The sequence below is a fragment of the Barbus barbus genome, assembly GCF_936440315.1.
Source record: "Barbus barbus genome assembly, chromosome: 48".
Lineage (NCBI taxonomy): Eukaryota > Metazoa > Chordata > Actinopteri > Cypriniformes > Cyprinidae > Barbus > Barbus barbus.
Window position 1 is genome coordinate 23,398,458 of NC_136726.1, and position 16,428 is coordinate 23,414,885.

The following is a 16,428-nucleotide window of genomic DNA, read 5'->3' on the forward strand; positions in this document are numbered from 1 at the left end:
GATGTTAAAAAGCCTTTGTAAAAATATATAAGCTGTGGACCAAACCAACCAGCCATGAGGAGAATCACAGCATTGCAAACTTTGATTTGAAGCAAAAAGTCATTAAATACACAAGACAACGAGCTTTACGGCCTTAATGAGGGAAAGAACTACAATCCCATGAAGCACTGCAAATGACTTCATTGAATTAAAAAGAAATGTAAAACCATTCATTTAAAATTGTTGATTAAGTTTATTGCAAAATAGGCATATATATTTACAAATATTAAAGTATTTTGGTTGCATTTAGAGACCAATATCATTCGTGGAGCATCATGGGAGTGGGAGGAGCCAAAGATCTCTTTTGCTCACCATGACTCTCTGATTGGTGGAATTTTCTGTACAGCATCAGGGGTCATGTAGTTTTTCACAAATCATTTTGTTATAATGCGCAGTCCGTTCTGTAAGTACAGTAAAATCACCATTCGTTTTCTACATTGGAAACTGATTTTTAACGATTACTGATAAACCATTAAAGACAGAACGGTTGTGAGCTCTGAGATTGTTAATCAGCCGTATATGCTTTTGTAGATCCCATCTGCTTGTGTTGATTCAATTTATTTTTAAAAATAATTGATTTTAATAGAGGAATTTGTGGTAAAAAAATTAAAAAATAACCAAGAAAACCCTACATTTCCCATGATGCAGTCCAGAAAATTCCGCCAATCAGGGAGTCAGCAGCGAGCAAACTGCATTGAGATTATTTTAGCTCCGCCCACTTTTGTGAAGTAATCAACTCTTGCTACTTTAAAATATACTTCATTATTTGTGTGTGTGTGTGTAAAAAGTGTTATATTTCTCCATTGTTTTTCATTTGATTGTCATTTGCAGTGCATCATGGGTTTGTAGTTCTTTCCCTCATTAAAGCCGTTGAGTTCACTTATATTTATCTTTTTTGTCTGATTTTCAAGTAGTTTTCTGCTTCAAATGAAAGTTTGTAATGTTGTGTTTCTCCTCGGCTGGTTTTAGACTTTTTTAAAAATTTCTATGAGAAAAATAAATGGGAAACTTACATAACCAGTGCCACTGAAAAAGGGAGTGGGATTTATGCACCCTATTGAACACAATTATTTCAAAAGTTAATTGAATTAATTCAAACAGATGCTTCAACAAAAGAGTAGACCACTGATTAACAACCTTAGAGCTCACAACACGTCTGTCTTTATCATTTTATCAGGTATTGTTAAAAATCAGTTTCCCTGAGAAAATGAATGATGTGTTTACTTCTCATTGGGATGCATCTCATATCATCTCATAACTCTTTCCTCTCATAAGATGCTTTTACAGCTCAGAAGAATGAAGGAGCTACAGTCTTTTACGACCTTTAACTGCAAATTTACATTCACAGGAAAAAGATAAAGCAGTCATCAGTGTTTTACTGCACTGACATTAATCATTCTGACAGAATTACTTCATTAATGATGAATTAAAATGTTTTCATCTCATGATTTTCTCTCAGTTTTGATTTATAAGGCTGTCAGTGTATCCATCCTTTGTTGTGTTTCATGTGACGTGAAGTGATTCAGTGGTCGACTTTGGAGCATGCACTAGAGTAGGGGGCGTGCCTCAGCCTCTGCTGTGTGTGTGTGTGTGTGTGTTTAGGGGGGTGTCCTATGGAGAGCCAAGGAGCGAAAAAAATCCCGTTGGCACCGATCCGTGCGGCGCGCACACATTGAGCACAGAGAGCCGCGGCTCCGTGCGCGACATGAGCGGATCCGAGCGGGTGTTTTAACTTCATGACGGCGGGTCGGAGGAGGTGCAGCTGAAGGAGGAGAGCCGGTAGAGACGCTCCAGCCCCGGAGAACCGAAGAGAGGAGCGGCGGAGAGCGAGAGGCAGCGCGCCGGGGAATCATGCGGGGTCCTGCGCTCCGGCTGCTGGGTCTCGTGTGGCACCTCTCCGCGCTTTTACGCACCGCGCGAACATACAAACTCCACCACAAACAAGGTAAGACAAGCACAAAATACACGACAAACCGGACAAGACACCGGTCAATCTCATCTGCACCATAACGATTAGCTTATATACACGCTTTTGGAAGTTTGCTTTAGTTTCTATGACATTATAAAGCAATTTGTCTGTTTTGCATCTAAACAAACTAGCGTTATGTTTAAATGAATTATATATTGTGTAAATGTGTGTGCTTTGCATTCTGCATGTTGTCACTTTAAATGACACTAAGATTGGGAACTGTATGGAGTGTATTATGCACCTCTATATTGTTGAGCTTATATACAGTGGCCAAAAAGTATCTAGAAACTTTGCATGTCATTGCATTGGATGATACATTTCACACTTCTGACAGAGAGGAGTTTGCATGTTTGAAATGCTAAATCAATAGATGTGGTTTTTCAGTGTTTGTTTGTGCTTAGCTGGTGGATGATGTTGGTAGTTTATATGATTCTCTACACCTGTGGTTCCTCTGCACCTGCGTGAGGAACCTGAGGAGATTTCATACATCCACTAAAACTCACCAAAACACCAGCTGACTTGATCTGCTGAATCACATTCACACATTTAGAAGAGTGACCTGTATAAGTGACCCTGGACCACAAAATCAGTCATAAGGGTCAACTTTTTGAAATCGAGATTTATGCATCATCTGAAAGCTGAATAAATAAGCTTTCCATTGATGTATGGGATAATATTTGGCTGAGATACAACTATTTGAAAATCTGGAATCTGAGGGTGCAAAAAAATCTAAATATTGAGAAAATCTCCTTTAAAGTTGTTCAAATGAAGTTCTTAGCAATGCATATTACTAATCAAAAATTAAATTTTTATATATTTACAGTAGGAAATTTACAAAATATCTTCATGGAACATGATCTTTACTTAATATCGTAATGATTTTTGGCATGAGAGAAAAATGGATGATTTTGACCCATACAATGTATATGCAACATACAATTTGGCTATTGCAACAAATATACCTGTGTTACGTAAGACTGCTTTTGTGCTCCAGGGTCACATATAATATCTGATTTTATATGAAATATCTGAAACATCTCCAACACTTCATGTGATTTCAGAGAGCTTCATCAGACAGCTGTCAGCGTATGAGATCATCACCCCGGTGCGCTTGAATGATTTTGGAGAGTCGTTCCCGCACCGGCTGCATTACCGCAGGAGGAGGCGCAGTGCCGATGTGGAGGTCTTGGGTTCGAGGGCTCATTACCGGTTCGAGGCATTCGGTCAGGCGTTTCACCTGAATCTCACGGCTGATTCTGGATTCATTGCTCCATCTTACACGGTGCTTCATCTGGGAGAGGAAGAGAAGCGCGGAGACACCGCAGACCTGCGCCACTGTTTCTTCAGAGGACATGTCAACGATCGCAGGGAACACCGTGCCGTCTTTAGCCTCTGCACTGGACTAGTGAGTATAAGAGTGTGCTGGATAAAGATCTGGACTGTGTATCGTAAGCTTAAGTACATCGTAGACCCATTGCCACCAATGGAGCTCTGATCAATTTAGACTTACGATGCTTTTGTGAAACGCAGCCCAGGCTAGTAACTGGTCAAGCTGCTTCTGTTCTTGGTAGTTTTCAGTGTTGGGGAAAGTTACTTTTAAAAGTAATCCATTACAATATTGTGTTACTCCATGAAAAAGTAACTAATTGCAGTACTTAGTTACTTTTTATGGAAAGTAATCTATTACATTACTTTTGCGTTACTTTTTATTACTTGGGCTGGGCTTGTCTATTTGCTTTATAATAACAAAAAACCCAAAAGTTATATTTTTGGCAATTGTAAGGTCCGAACGTCACACCAAATATGAAATTAATAAGCAAGAGAGCTGTCAGTCAATAAATAGGAAAACAAAGTAACTTGGGTTACTTATTTGAAAAAGTAACTACGATATTTCATTGTAATTTTAAAAGTAATGTGTTACTTTACTAGTTACTTGAAAAAGTAATCTGATTACGTAACTTGTATTGTGTTACCCCCAACACTGGTAGTTTTTGGGAAGTCAGAGCATTTCAACTTGTAATTACTAGTTCAGCAAAGACATGAGTGGTATTACTAGTGGCAAATGCATAATTATGGTAATTCTGATATGAATGCTGGATTAGTCTTTGGTTTAGTTGAGTTATTCTCCTCGGTTCTACTCGAACACTGTATTAGTGGTAACTAGTAATGTGTAGTGCTTGTTAACTGTTCCATTTTGGTTGGTTACATCATGTAACATCAGTGGTTTTTACTAGCAGGAAACTCATAATTAGGGCAATTCTGAGATGAACACAGGACTAGTTCTTTCTGTGAAGATTAGGCTTTGGTGTAGTTGAGGTATTCTCCTTAAATTGATTGGACTAGTGAGTTTAAAGACAGTGTTTAATTGGGATTTATAACTTGTAATTACAAGGTCAACATGACATGAGCGGTTGTACTACAGGGAAACTCATAATAAGGATAATTCCAACATGAACGTAGGATTAGTTCATTCTGTGAAGATTATGCTTTGGTTTAGCTGAGTTTAACTAGTCTTCCCACAGAAGGGTTGACTGGAAACATGCCTGAGCACAATGTTTAAACTACTAGTTATTTTAGATAGAAAAATGACTTGTGGACTGGACTAGTGAGTATAAACAGGGTTTATTTGTTAAAGATAATATTTAGTGTTTTGTAACAGTTTAATTTTGGATCTTTTTGTGACAGGACAGTGGTGAACTGGGATTATTCGGAGCGTTGCCTAATGTAGTTATGAGTTGAACAAAGATGTGACCCTTTTTAACTAGCAGGGAACTCATAATTATTGTTATTCCAATATGAATGCAGGACTAGTTTAGACTTTGGTTTAGTTGAGTTGTTTTTCTCTAGTTTTGATGGAAAACATGCCTGAAGCATGAGTGGACGAGTGAGTTGTTTTAAATGGCAGAAATAAGTAGTGTGTCATGGGCTAGTTAAACAGAGAGTTTAGTGGTTAAAGATCTAAACTGGTAACATGTAGAAGGTTGCTAAAACTTTTTGTGATATCACAGATAACTAGACGTTCAGTGGTAAATTGGGTTTAGCCAGAGCATTTCCAACTGGTAATTATTTTTAAGTTTTTTTCTAGCAGGAAACTTATAATTATGGTAATTCTGACATGAATTCAACATTAGGTCTAGTTGTTTCTACAAAGGTTTTCTTTTCTGGTTTAGTTGAGTTGATCTCTAGTTTTGATGGAAAAGGTGCCTGAGACATGAACAGATGTTTAAACTGCAATGCTGTTTTAAATGGGAGAAATGACTTCGGTGGATTGTTAACTAGTTAACTAGAGGGTTTAGTGGTTAAAGATCTGGGTAACTGGTAATGTGTAGTGGTTGCTAACTGTTCTGTTATGGTTGTTTTTTTGTAATGTCACAGTGGTTAAATGGGATTAGTCTGAGTGTTTCCAACTTGTAATAACTTTGTATTTTTGTTGTTACTAAAAGGAAACTCATAATTAGGGTAATTTCAACAAGATTAGTTCTTTCTGTGAAGATTAGGATTTGGTATACTTAAATTATTCTTCTCTAGTTTTGATGGGAAACGTGCCTGAAGCATGAGCAGGTGTTTAAACTACCCTGCTAGTTATTTTAGATGGGAGAATTGACTCGTGTGAGACAGAATGAATGAATGTGATTTGATAAATATGACACTCAGCTGTCCAACACCATCTAGTCTTTCAAATATAGTCTGTTTGCTCAACTTCCTAACTGGTTTAACCCTCTTGTGGCTCTGCACTCTTGTTTATAGACCTCGGGGGGAAGCAGTCTTTTGTTGTGCTCTTGCTGAGGATGTGCTCCTGACCCATTTGCATGAGGTCATCTGTTAATTAGTTATCTCAGGTGATGGGAGGTGATTAGCCCCGGCTGTAAATGTAGCCGCAGGGCAGCGGGCCACTCAAAGAGTCGCTCCTCGTGACGGCACTCGTTTAGTCTCTGATGAGGTCAGGAGGTCGTCATCGAGTCGTTCGTCACGGCTCAGAGCTCAGAGGATGACAGGAGCGTCAGACGAGTTGTGTTTCGTCCGTCGTAAACAGCCAGAGGAAGCTTCACAACATGCAAACATTCAGAGGTTTAGACAGATACATTTTTCCACAGCAGATTTATAAAGCTGATGCAGCAGCTGCTAATCGCGGCTGTTTTGATTTGGTGTGTTAAAATTGTTGCTAAAACTGAAGAGTTTAGATTTTTATGTCAAAATTACATTTTATTGAAGTGGCCAAAGGAGGCCAAATTGTTTTTAGGTTTGTTTGTATATTTATTTATTATTTGTTAAAATGTACAAGATAAAAAAAAAAAAAAAAGTGTACAATATATAATTAACATTAAAAAATTGGATATTTATTCGCTTTTTGTATTTTGTATTTTCATATTTTTCTACAAAAAAATTTAAACATATTTTTTAATAAAATACTAAAAATGGTGTAATTTGTTAAATAATTATTTAATATTTTATTTTAATATTTTGTGTGTGTGTGTATATATTTTTAAAAATATTTTGCTACAAAAAAAAAAATATATATATGTATATATATAAGGTAAACATTTTATTTATTGTTTTCATAGTTTGCTACATTTTAGCCTTTTAACCTAATTGTAACCTTCTTTTTGAAATAGATATATAATCATTTACATAAATAATAGACAGCACTCATCTGCTGATGTCTGTTGTGTAATTTGTCCATATGATTTGATGTTTCACATCTAAAATTATTGCTAAAAGTGAAGTGTTTAATTTATTTAATTAAAGTGTCCAGAAGATGCCATAATTAGTTTTAGATTTTTTTTTATTGGACATGCATTTAAAAAAACTTTTTCATATTTTGCTACATGTTACAGTTTCTCATCATGAAATTGAAATTCATGCTTTGAAATCAGATTCAGATCCAAGTTTTGGAAAGATTTTAGTGGTAGAAGCATTGCATCGTGGGATGTGAGAAGCATGGTCCTCTGCGCTGACAGTGATGTTACTGACCCCGTCATCCCGACCCATAATCCATCCTCTCACAGAAACTGTTACAGAGTAAGATATTAAGTTCTTGTCCATCATGAGTTGATGTTCAGGTGCGCTGATCTTCTCTCCATCTCTCTGCTAACGATGTCCGATTGTTGACAGCATCTGTCCACATGAGCGTAATAACCTTCAGTACAGATGTTCATGAATGTCTTTTGAACGACCTCGCATGACCTCTGATGATATACATATATATGGGTGAATCTCATCAAAACATTTTAATAGATATGTCATATGATTCTGAATTATAATGGTAATATATTATATTTATATAAATTATATTTAGTGTATATATATATATATATATATATATATATATATATATATATATATTATTATTATTTTTTTTTAATGCAATTTATATGAAATAATTTTAGATTAAACCACATTTCTTCACATTCAATCACATTTAAGCACAAAAACAGGAAATTGAAAATAGTTCACTTTCTTTTTCTTGCAACTGTATATAATTATATAGTAACTGAAATTTACTAGATAGACAAATTAATATGCACATATTGTTGGAAAATAATTAAGTGCATTTTTTATTTTGTATTTTTAGTAATGTTGAATTATTATTATATTTTACTTGAAGAACATTAATCAATGTATATATATATATATTAGGGGTGGCACGGTTCGCGGAAAAAAACCGAACCGCACGGTTCTCCACACACGGTTCGGCACGCGCTAGGACCGCGGTTCAACTGAATTCTGCATGTGGTTTGTTATAAATAACACGTAAAACAAATAGGGTTCGGCTAATGTATGTTTCTGTTAATGGATGCGCATTCTGGCTTCCCAGTACATTATAACAACAGCGATGAGAAAGAAAAAAATAAATAAGTGGACAAATCATTCACTCTTGTTCAATGCGAGTGCCGTATGCTGGAATATGAGCATTTATTCTGTCATCACCCGGTGCTGATAGTGCGCACACAGGTGAGACCTGAACAGCACACGTTGATATCGGTGTTTAGACTAAAGTCATGTAAGCTTTGCCAGCTCAAATATTTAAGAGCCAAAGGACGCGAGCTCGCGCGCGCAGTGAGAAGATTTGTGCGTGCGCTCATCAGAAGCGCACAAACCTGCGCCTCAGAACGCGCGCAAATATGAAGCTCTCTCTGAAGTATTGTGTTTTAATGGATAAATTCACACAAAATTCTGTCAAAATGCCCGTGTTGGTAAGTATCCTGTAGCAGACATAGCCGGCTGGGCGTACAGTATCAGTGCTTTCTCTTAAAGTGACAGTTAATATTAAATAAACAGCAACAACAAAGAAATCACTCACTGCTCTTGATTGAATCGCTTTTGTAACTTTAATAAAGAGTAATCTTTAATTTATACAGTCAAATATGCAATGCTGTTTTACCTTTGATTACTTTAATCGTACTTCAATTTCTGTACCTAAAAAAACCCCTGAAAATCACTGATTATTTTATTTGTATCTTTACTCTATTGTATTTTTATTTGTGCTGTTGCTTGTAGTTAAAGGTCTGCTTTTATTTGTGTACACTCACAATGAAAACAAAACAGATTTTATATATATAACATGTAATAATATTTAGCATTTTCACATCAAAATAAAAGAAACTGAGCAAAGTAGATGTCTTTTTTTTCCCTGTTGTACCGAAATTGAATCGAACCGTGACCCCCGAACCGAGGTACGTACCGAACCGTGACATCTGTGTACCGTGCCACCCCTAATATATATATGGATAAAAATAATTTAAAATGTGGGGAAATATCATTATGAAATAAATATTTTTCTCTAATACACATTGGCCACAATTAACGGCACCCTTTTATTCAATACTTTTTGAAACCTCCATTTGCCAGTTTAACAGCTCTAAATGTTCTCCTATAATGCCTGATGAGGTTAGAGAACACCTGACAAGAGATCAGAGACCATTCCTTCATCCAGAATCACTCCAGATCCTTTACATTCACAGCTTCATGTTCTCTTCAGTTCATCTCACTCATCTTCTACAGGGTTCAGGTCAGAGGGCTGGAATGGCCAGCAGAAGCTTGGTTTTGTGCTCAGTGACCCATTTTTGTGTTGTTTTTTAGGTTTGTTGTTTGGATTATTGTACAGTTGGATCCAAACATGGCCCATTATAAGATTTCTAACAGAGTCAGTCACTTATTGATTTTATATCTGTTGGTATTTGATAGAATCCATGATGCCATGTGTCTAAACAAGATGTCCAGGCCCTCCAGCAGAAATATAGGCCCACAACATCACAAATACAGCAGTATATTTCATTGTACACATGGGGTACTTTTTATCCCTGTGTTCACCAAACCCATCTTGAGTGTTTGCTGATAAAAAGCTCATTTTTTAGTTTCATCTGACCATAGAAGCCAGTCCCATTTGAAGTTCCAGTCCTGTCTGATAACTGAATATGCCGGAGTTTGTTTTTGGATGAGCTAGGAGAATTGTTCTTGAAATCCTCCCAAACAACATGTGCTGATGAAGGTGCTGTTTGACAATTTTTTTAAAGGTTTTCTGACCCGGAGACTCAACTATTTTCTGTAATTCTCCAGCTGTGGTCCTTGGAGAGTCTTTAGCCACTCAAACTCTCCTCTTCACCGGGCATTAGGACGATATAGACACACGTCCTCTTCCAGGCAGATTCATAACATTTTATGTTGATTGGAAATTCTTAATTATTGCCCTGATGGTGGAAATGGGGATTTTCACTGCTCTAGCTCTTTTCTTAAAGCCACTTCACTAATTTGTGAAGCTCAATTATCTTTTGCCGCACATCAGAAATATAGTCTTTGTTTTTTCTCATTGTGATGGATGATTAAGGGAATTTGGGCTTCGTTTTCCCTCCTATTTATATTTCTGTGAAACAGGAAGCCATGGCTGGATAATTTCATGTTCATAATCACCCTGAAGTGCTCAAAATTGTGAATATGAATGGGAATATACTTCAGAGATATTTTACTCATAAGAATTTCTAGGGGTGCCAATAATTGTGTCCAATGTGTATTTGAGAAAAACATTTATTTCACAATGAGATTTTCCCCCATTTTCAATTGTTTTAGTTCAATGAAAGGTTCGATTTTTGTGATAAAAAAAAAAACATCAAAAGGATTAATAATGCAGGTTTATTTTCTTTGATCATATTTACCAAGGGTGCCAATAATTCTAACCACGACTGTATATATACAGGTGCATCTCAGAAAATTAGAATATGGTGAAAAAGTTAAAATATATGAAAGTTTCACTTTTTGAAATAAGAACTTTTTATCATTAAAAAAGTCATTTGTCATTGCATCACTGTAATGAGCATTTGGAAAACATGTCAGTTTTTTTGTTTCTTTTTAAACAATGTTTTTCATTATCATCATTAATTGTCAAAAATTCTAAAAACAATTCTTGAAATAGACTTTTAATATTTTCAACATGTAATCTATTTATGAATAATTCTATAACAGTTTTGATTCCAGGCTTGTTCTTGAAGTGTTTCATTAGATGAACTCATGTACTATACTGTGCTTTTACCATCATTTATTGCGGTGTCACGGCTCTTCCTTTGTTGAGCTGGTTAGTGAGTGTGTGTTGGTCGTGTCTGAACGTGTGTGTGTGTGTTTACAGTGTGTCACTACTGTACTCTCAGGGATTTGTGGGATTTGTGAGGGAGCGTTTTGTCATCTTTCCATCCCTCAGGCTGCGATCGGATGTGTTTAGCTGTCAGAAATCTTCCTAGATATCCTGCTGAATCTCTGCTGAGCGACATCTTCTTAATGTCAGGCTTTTACGCTCTTCTGCTGTCATTCAGACCGCATACACGTACTCATGTCTCTGAACCAGTCTGTTCCTCACACAGATCTGTCATATGACTTCAGAAGACCTGGAAGATAGTGCATTAATCATAAATACTGCTGTTATGATGGTTTTTATAGTGATTTTGACCGTATTCAGTTGTCATTTGTAGGTGATTTGTTCCTTTAATTGTTCATGATTTGATTTAACAGTCAATATTTGATTTAATAGCAACATGGTTTGTATGAGCTCACACTTTAATTATTATTTGTGTAACTTAACATTCATTTGTATTCATTTAGAGTATTTTAATGTACTTATTTTTTTTTTACTATAATCTTTTTACTATACATTTGTTATTTATTAATTTATTTATTTTAATAATTATTTTTATATATCAACTTTATTCTAAAATATTTTTTTGTATTTATTTATTTATTAACTATTTTTTTTATTAATTGACCTTTTTTGTGACTTTTCAGTTGTCGTTTGTGGGTGATTTGATCCTTTAATTGTTTTTATTTTATAATTTATTCATTATATAGTTAATAATAATTTTATTAATTTTAATTATTTTCATGTATGCTGTTTACTATTTATTTAATTATAATTTATTAAATTTTTCTATACATTTTTATTTATTTATTAATTTATTTTAAGATTTATTTTTATATATTAATTATTTTGAAATAATTGTTTTATTTTTATTTTACTAATTATTTTGTATTTTTTATATTACTATTTTTCTTTTTTTATCAATCACACAGATTATTGTTATGATTTTTTTAAATGATTTTGACCTTTTTCAGTTGTCGTTTGAGATTGATCTGTCCCTATAACTGATTCGATTTAATAATGAATATTTGATGAAATATTCGCACATGTAGTGAATGAGCTCAGTATTTGCTGAAAGGCCACGCTGTGGGAGAAATGACACAGAAACGGCCTTTTCTCCTGTGTTTCTGAGGGCAGATGAATAGCAGACTGTGATCTGGAGAATCAGATCGGTTTATCCAGCATTGAGCGAGTGTGTAATGACAGTCTTCATGGAAACTCATTGAGTTTATGTCAAACATGTTTCCATTGGCTCAAACAGACCCAAGCGTTTTTCCACTTCATTATTTGCTGGTATGTTTTTGTCGGATGTTTTCCGTACAGTATCATAAAGCTTGCTCCCGTTCGGAATGTGGAATTCCGTGTTTGAACGTGTTGCCGTGGTGATGATGGCCCATGATTCCAGAGAAGGGTTTATGTGACTGTCAGTCATTATGCCTCATTATTTATTATTCATTTTTATTTAATATATATTCAACATTAATTTATATTAATTTTGATTAATTCATTGATTTTTATTTATTTTTACTGTTCATGTATTATAATATATACTGCGCAAGTATTTTAATATAGATTTAAATTGTTTAATTTGTTATTTTCAATTATTTTATTATTATTTTATATTTATTCATTTTTTATTTATTCATTTTTATTTTTTTATTTATTCACTTTTTAAATGAATGAATTAATTTACATTTACTGTATTTACTATTGATTTTTTATTTTGTTAATTTACTATGCATTTTTATTTATTTACTATTCATGTTTATTTTATTTTACTATTAATTATTGATATATTTTATTTTAGTATTAATTTTATTTAGCTAATTTTCATTTATTTTTTAACATTTATATTTTTACGTGTATATATATTACTATTATTTTTTTATTCAGTTTATTTACTATTCATGTGTATTTAATTTATCTTACTGCAATTTTGCATGTATTTTATTTTACTGCACATTTGCATTTATTAATTTATTTTAATATTCATTTTAATATATTTTTTATTACCTTTATTTTAATTTTGTATTTATTTATTTACTTAATTATAATTATTTTATTATTATAATTTTTTATTAATTATATAGGCTAGTGTTATTATATTTTTAGTGATTGTAGCCTTCTTCAGTTGTTTGCAGGTGATTCCTTTAATTATTATTTTATTTATTTTTTATTAATTTTATTTTTGTTTTCATTTTAATTAAATGTAATATATTGTAATGCAATATTAATTTATATTTTGTTTTTCTAATTAGTAAAATATTTATTTATTTGTTCTTTTTTATTGATTATTATTGTTATTTCAGAAATTTGCTTCTTTCTTTTTTTTTTTGTAAATATTACCCAATAAATAATTTATTAAAGCAATATTCCAGGCAAAAATGCTAGGTGCAGCATGAAGTGGGTCATCTTAAAATCACTGAAACAGGATATTATAAAATGGTTTTATAAAACAGCAGGAACATCCATTTGATAAAAGATGCCAGTGTTGTTAGGTGTGTTCTTCCCAGGTGAAAATCACACGTCTGATCACTTAAACCAAACGTGACGGTGATTGTGTGGTATTTTTCTTCAGATCGGCACGTTCACGACACACAGCGGTCAGTTCTTCCTGGAGCCGCTGCTGAGCGCTGATGGAGACGAGTATGAGGAAGAGCACAACAAACCTCACCTGCTCTACAGACATGAGTCACATGACTCTCAGCCATGCAGCGCCTCAGGTAAACGCTTCAGCTTCATTAATCCCTTCAGCAAATGCATTCGCATGCTGTAAAAAAAACAGGTACATCTCAGAAAATGTGAATATTGTGAAAAAGTTCATTTTTTCTTTCATATATTTTAGATTCATTACATGTAAGGTAAAACATTTCAAAAGTTTTTTTGTTTTAATTTTGATGATTAGAGCTTACAGCTCATGAAAGTCAAAAATCAGTATCTCAAAACATTAGAATATTTAAATTTGAGTTTCAATTAATGGCCATCCATACAGTATAAATTCAGGGTATCTCTTGTTCTTTGAAACCACAATAATGGAGAAGACTGCTGACTTGGCAATGATCCAGAAGATGAACATTGATGCCCTCCACAAAGAGGGTAAGTCACAGAGGGTCATTACTGAAAGCTGTGGCTGTTCACAGAGTGCTGTATCAAAGCATATTAAATGCAAAGTTGACTGGAAGGAAGAATTTGGGTAGGAAAAGGTGCACAAGCAACAGGGATGACCACAAGCTTGAGAATACTGTCAAGCAAAGCTGATTCAAACACTTGTGAGAGCTTCACAAGGAGTGGACTGAAGCTGGAGTCAGTGCATCAAGAGTCACCACGCTCAGACGTCTTCAGGAAAAGGGCTACCAAGCCACTTCTGAACCAGAGACAACGTCAGAAGCATCTTACCTGGGCTGTGGAGAAAAAGAACTGGAGTGTTGCTCAGTGCTCCAAAGTCCTCTTTTCAGATGAAAGTAAATTTAGCATTTCATTTGGAAATCAAGGTCCCAGAGTCTGGAGGAAGAGTGGAGAGGCACAGAATCAAAGCTGCTTGAAGTCCAGTGTGAAGTTTCCACAGTCAGTGATGATTTGGGCTGCCATGTCATCTGCTGGTGTTGGTCCACTGTGTTTTCTGAAGTCCACAGTCAACGCAGCCATCTACCAGGAAATTGTAGAGCACTTCATGCTTCCTTCTGCTGACAAGCTTTATGGAGATGCTGTTTTCATTTTCCAGCAGGACTTGGCACCTGCCCACACTGCCAAAGGTACCAAAAGCTGGTTCAATGATTCAAGATTCAAGATTTTTATTCGTCACATACACAATTATACAGAGTATAACCAGCAGTGAAATGTAAGTCAGGTCCGCTCCAAGGACAATGCAATTATATGACCATGGTCTTATTGTGCTTGATTGGCCAGCAAACTCGCCTGACCTGAACCCCATAGAGAATCTATGAGGTATTGTCAAGAGGAAGATGAGAGACACCCCCATGATCACCTCCATGCCACGCCGCATTGATGCAGTAATTCATGCAAAAGGAGGCCCAACCAAGTATTAAGTGCATAGAAATGAACATACCTTTCAGAAGCCTGACATTTCTGTTTAAAATAGCCTTTTATTATTGATCTTATGTAATATTCAAATTTTCAGAGACACTGAATTTTGGGTTTTCATTATCTGTAAGCCATAATCATCAAAATGTCAAGAAATAAAGGCTTGAAATATTTCACTCTTTGTGCATTGAATCTATATAATATATGGGGTTCACTTTCTGAAACGAGTGACAAAAAATATTGTCCTTTTTCACGATATTCTAATTTTTTTAGATGTACCTGTATATAGTAAGGGAACTTACAGTTAACCATTTAACAGGTTTTTACTGTAGCATATTTACTGTCATTTACCGTTAAATTCACAGTAATAATTATTTTTCAGTGCAGCTCTCTTGCTTTGCTTGTGGAAAGTCAGTGTTTGTCTTCTCAGCGGTGCGTTATAAGTGTGCTGGCGTGTGCTTTGGCATCGCTGTTATTGTGCGGATTAACATCGTCTTTATGAGCCGCTTATTGGAATTCTTCATCTAATGAAAATAAATCAACTCCAGCTGCTCCACAACTCTGACTTACATTAATCAGACAATTAGCTGGAATAACCAACCTTATTAGTAACCCCCATTTAGTATGGTTTTAAAGTGATAATGCACCCAAAATCAAATTTTTGTCATCATTTACTCACCCTCGTGTCATTCAGTCCTTTATGCTTCTTTAATTGGTTTATATGACTTGTGTGCTATTTTCTGTAAGGCTGTAAGTTCTTTTGAATGTCTTAAATGTGGGTTTATGCAAACTTCAGAAGACCTGAAATATAATGCATGTGTTATATGAATTGCTGTTATGATCAGGGATCGGAAATTAATGGGGGTTGAGGCAAAAATGCCACCAAAATGAAGAAAAATGTCCCCAGAATTCAAGGTGATGGGGGCAAAAATGCCCCATTGTAATTAAAATTAATCTTAATTTTAAATATTTGAGACTTGCTTTATAATTTTTATAATAATGTGTGTGTATATATATATATATATATATATATATATATATATATATATATATATATATATATATATATATATATATATATATATATATATAAAATATTAAAAATTAAACTAATTTTATTTGAATTTTACTATACATTTTTATTTTAAAAACTTGTATATTTTTATTTAATTTGCTCCTTTTTTTGTTTTTATCTATGGATAATTTATTTGATCTACTATGCGTTTTCATTTGTTTTATTTTAATATTCATTTTAATTTATTGTACCGTTTACCATTTATTATTTATTTTCAGATTTTTATATGCTTATTTACTGTTAATTAAACACATTTCTATTCTTTAACAAATTAGTTTATTTACTATTCAGTAATTTATTTATTTTTGTACTGCTCTTTGTTTTATGTTTTTATTTAATTTTACTATTTATTTATTTTTTAATTAGATTTTTATTGTTATATCATACATTTATGTGATTATAATTAGTTTCTCTGCTAATATTACCCAAGACTAATATTTATTAAAGCAGTTTGTTATTTGACAAGAGGTGTTGTAAAGTGCAGCATGAAGTGGACCGTCTTAAAATTTCATTAATTTACATTTTTAATAATTATTCTTATGAAATAGTTCATTTTTGCCCCTGGTTATGATACATTTATGGTGTTTTAATGGTTTTTGGAGCTCATTAGAGTGAGCCGACGTTGATTTTGGGGTGAGATCTTCCTTTAAAGGAGCGTCCGCATCTCTATTGTGCAGATGTGAT

At 34.1% G+C, this 16,428-nt stretch overlaps 1 protein-coding gene across 1 annotated transcript in view; it reads left to right on the forward strand.

Moving 5' to 3' along the window:
* Window positions 1–1,690: 1,690 nt before the first annotated feature.
* The window catches only part of LOC306866276 (A disintegrin and metalloproteinase with thrombospondin motifs 20-like), a 34,501-nt gene continuing 19,763 nt past the window's right edge, over window positions 1,691–16,428 (forward strand). Inside the window, exons 1-3 of the mRNA XM_079411368.1 lie at window positions 1,691–1,984; window positions 3,070–3,413; window positions 13,207–13,351. Coding sequence (XP_079267494.1) covers window positions 1,891–1,984; window positions 3,070–3,413; window positions 13,207–13,351 — 583 coding nt within the window. The 5' untranslated portion in view covers window positions 1,691–1,890. The remainder of the gene's footprint in view (window positions 1,985–3,069; window positions 3,414–13,206; window positions 13,352–16,428) is intronic.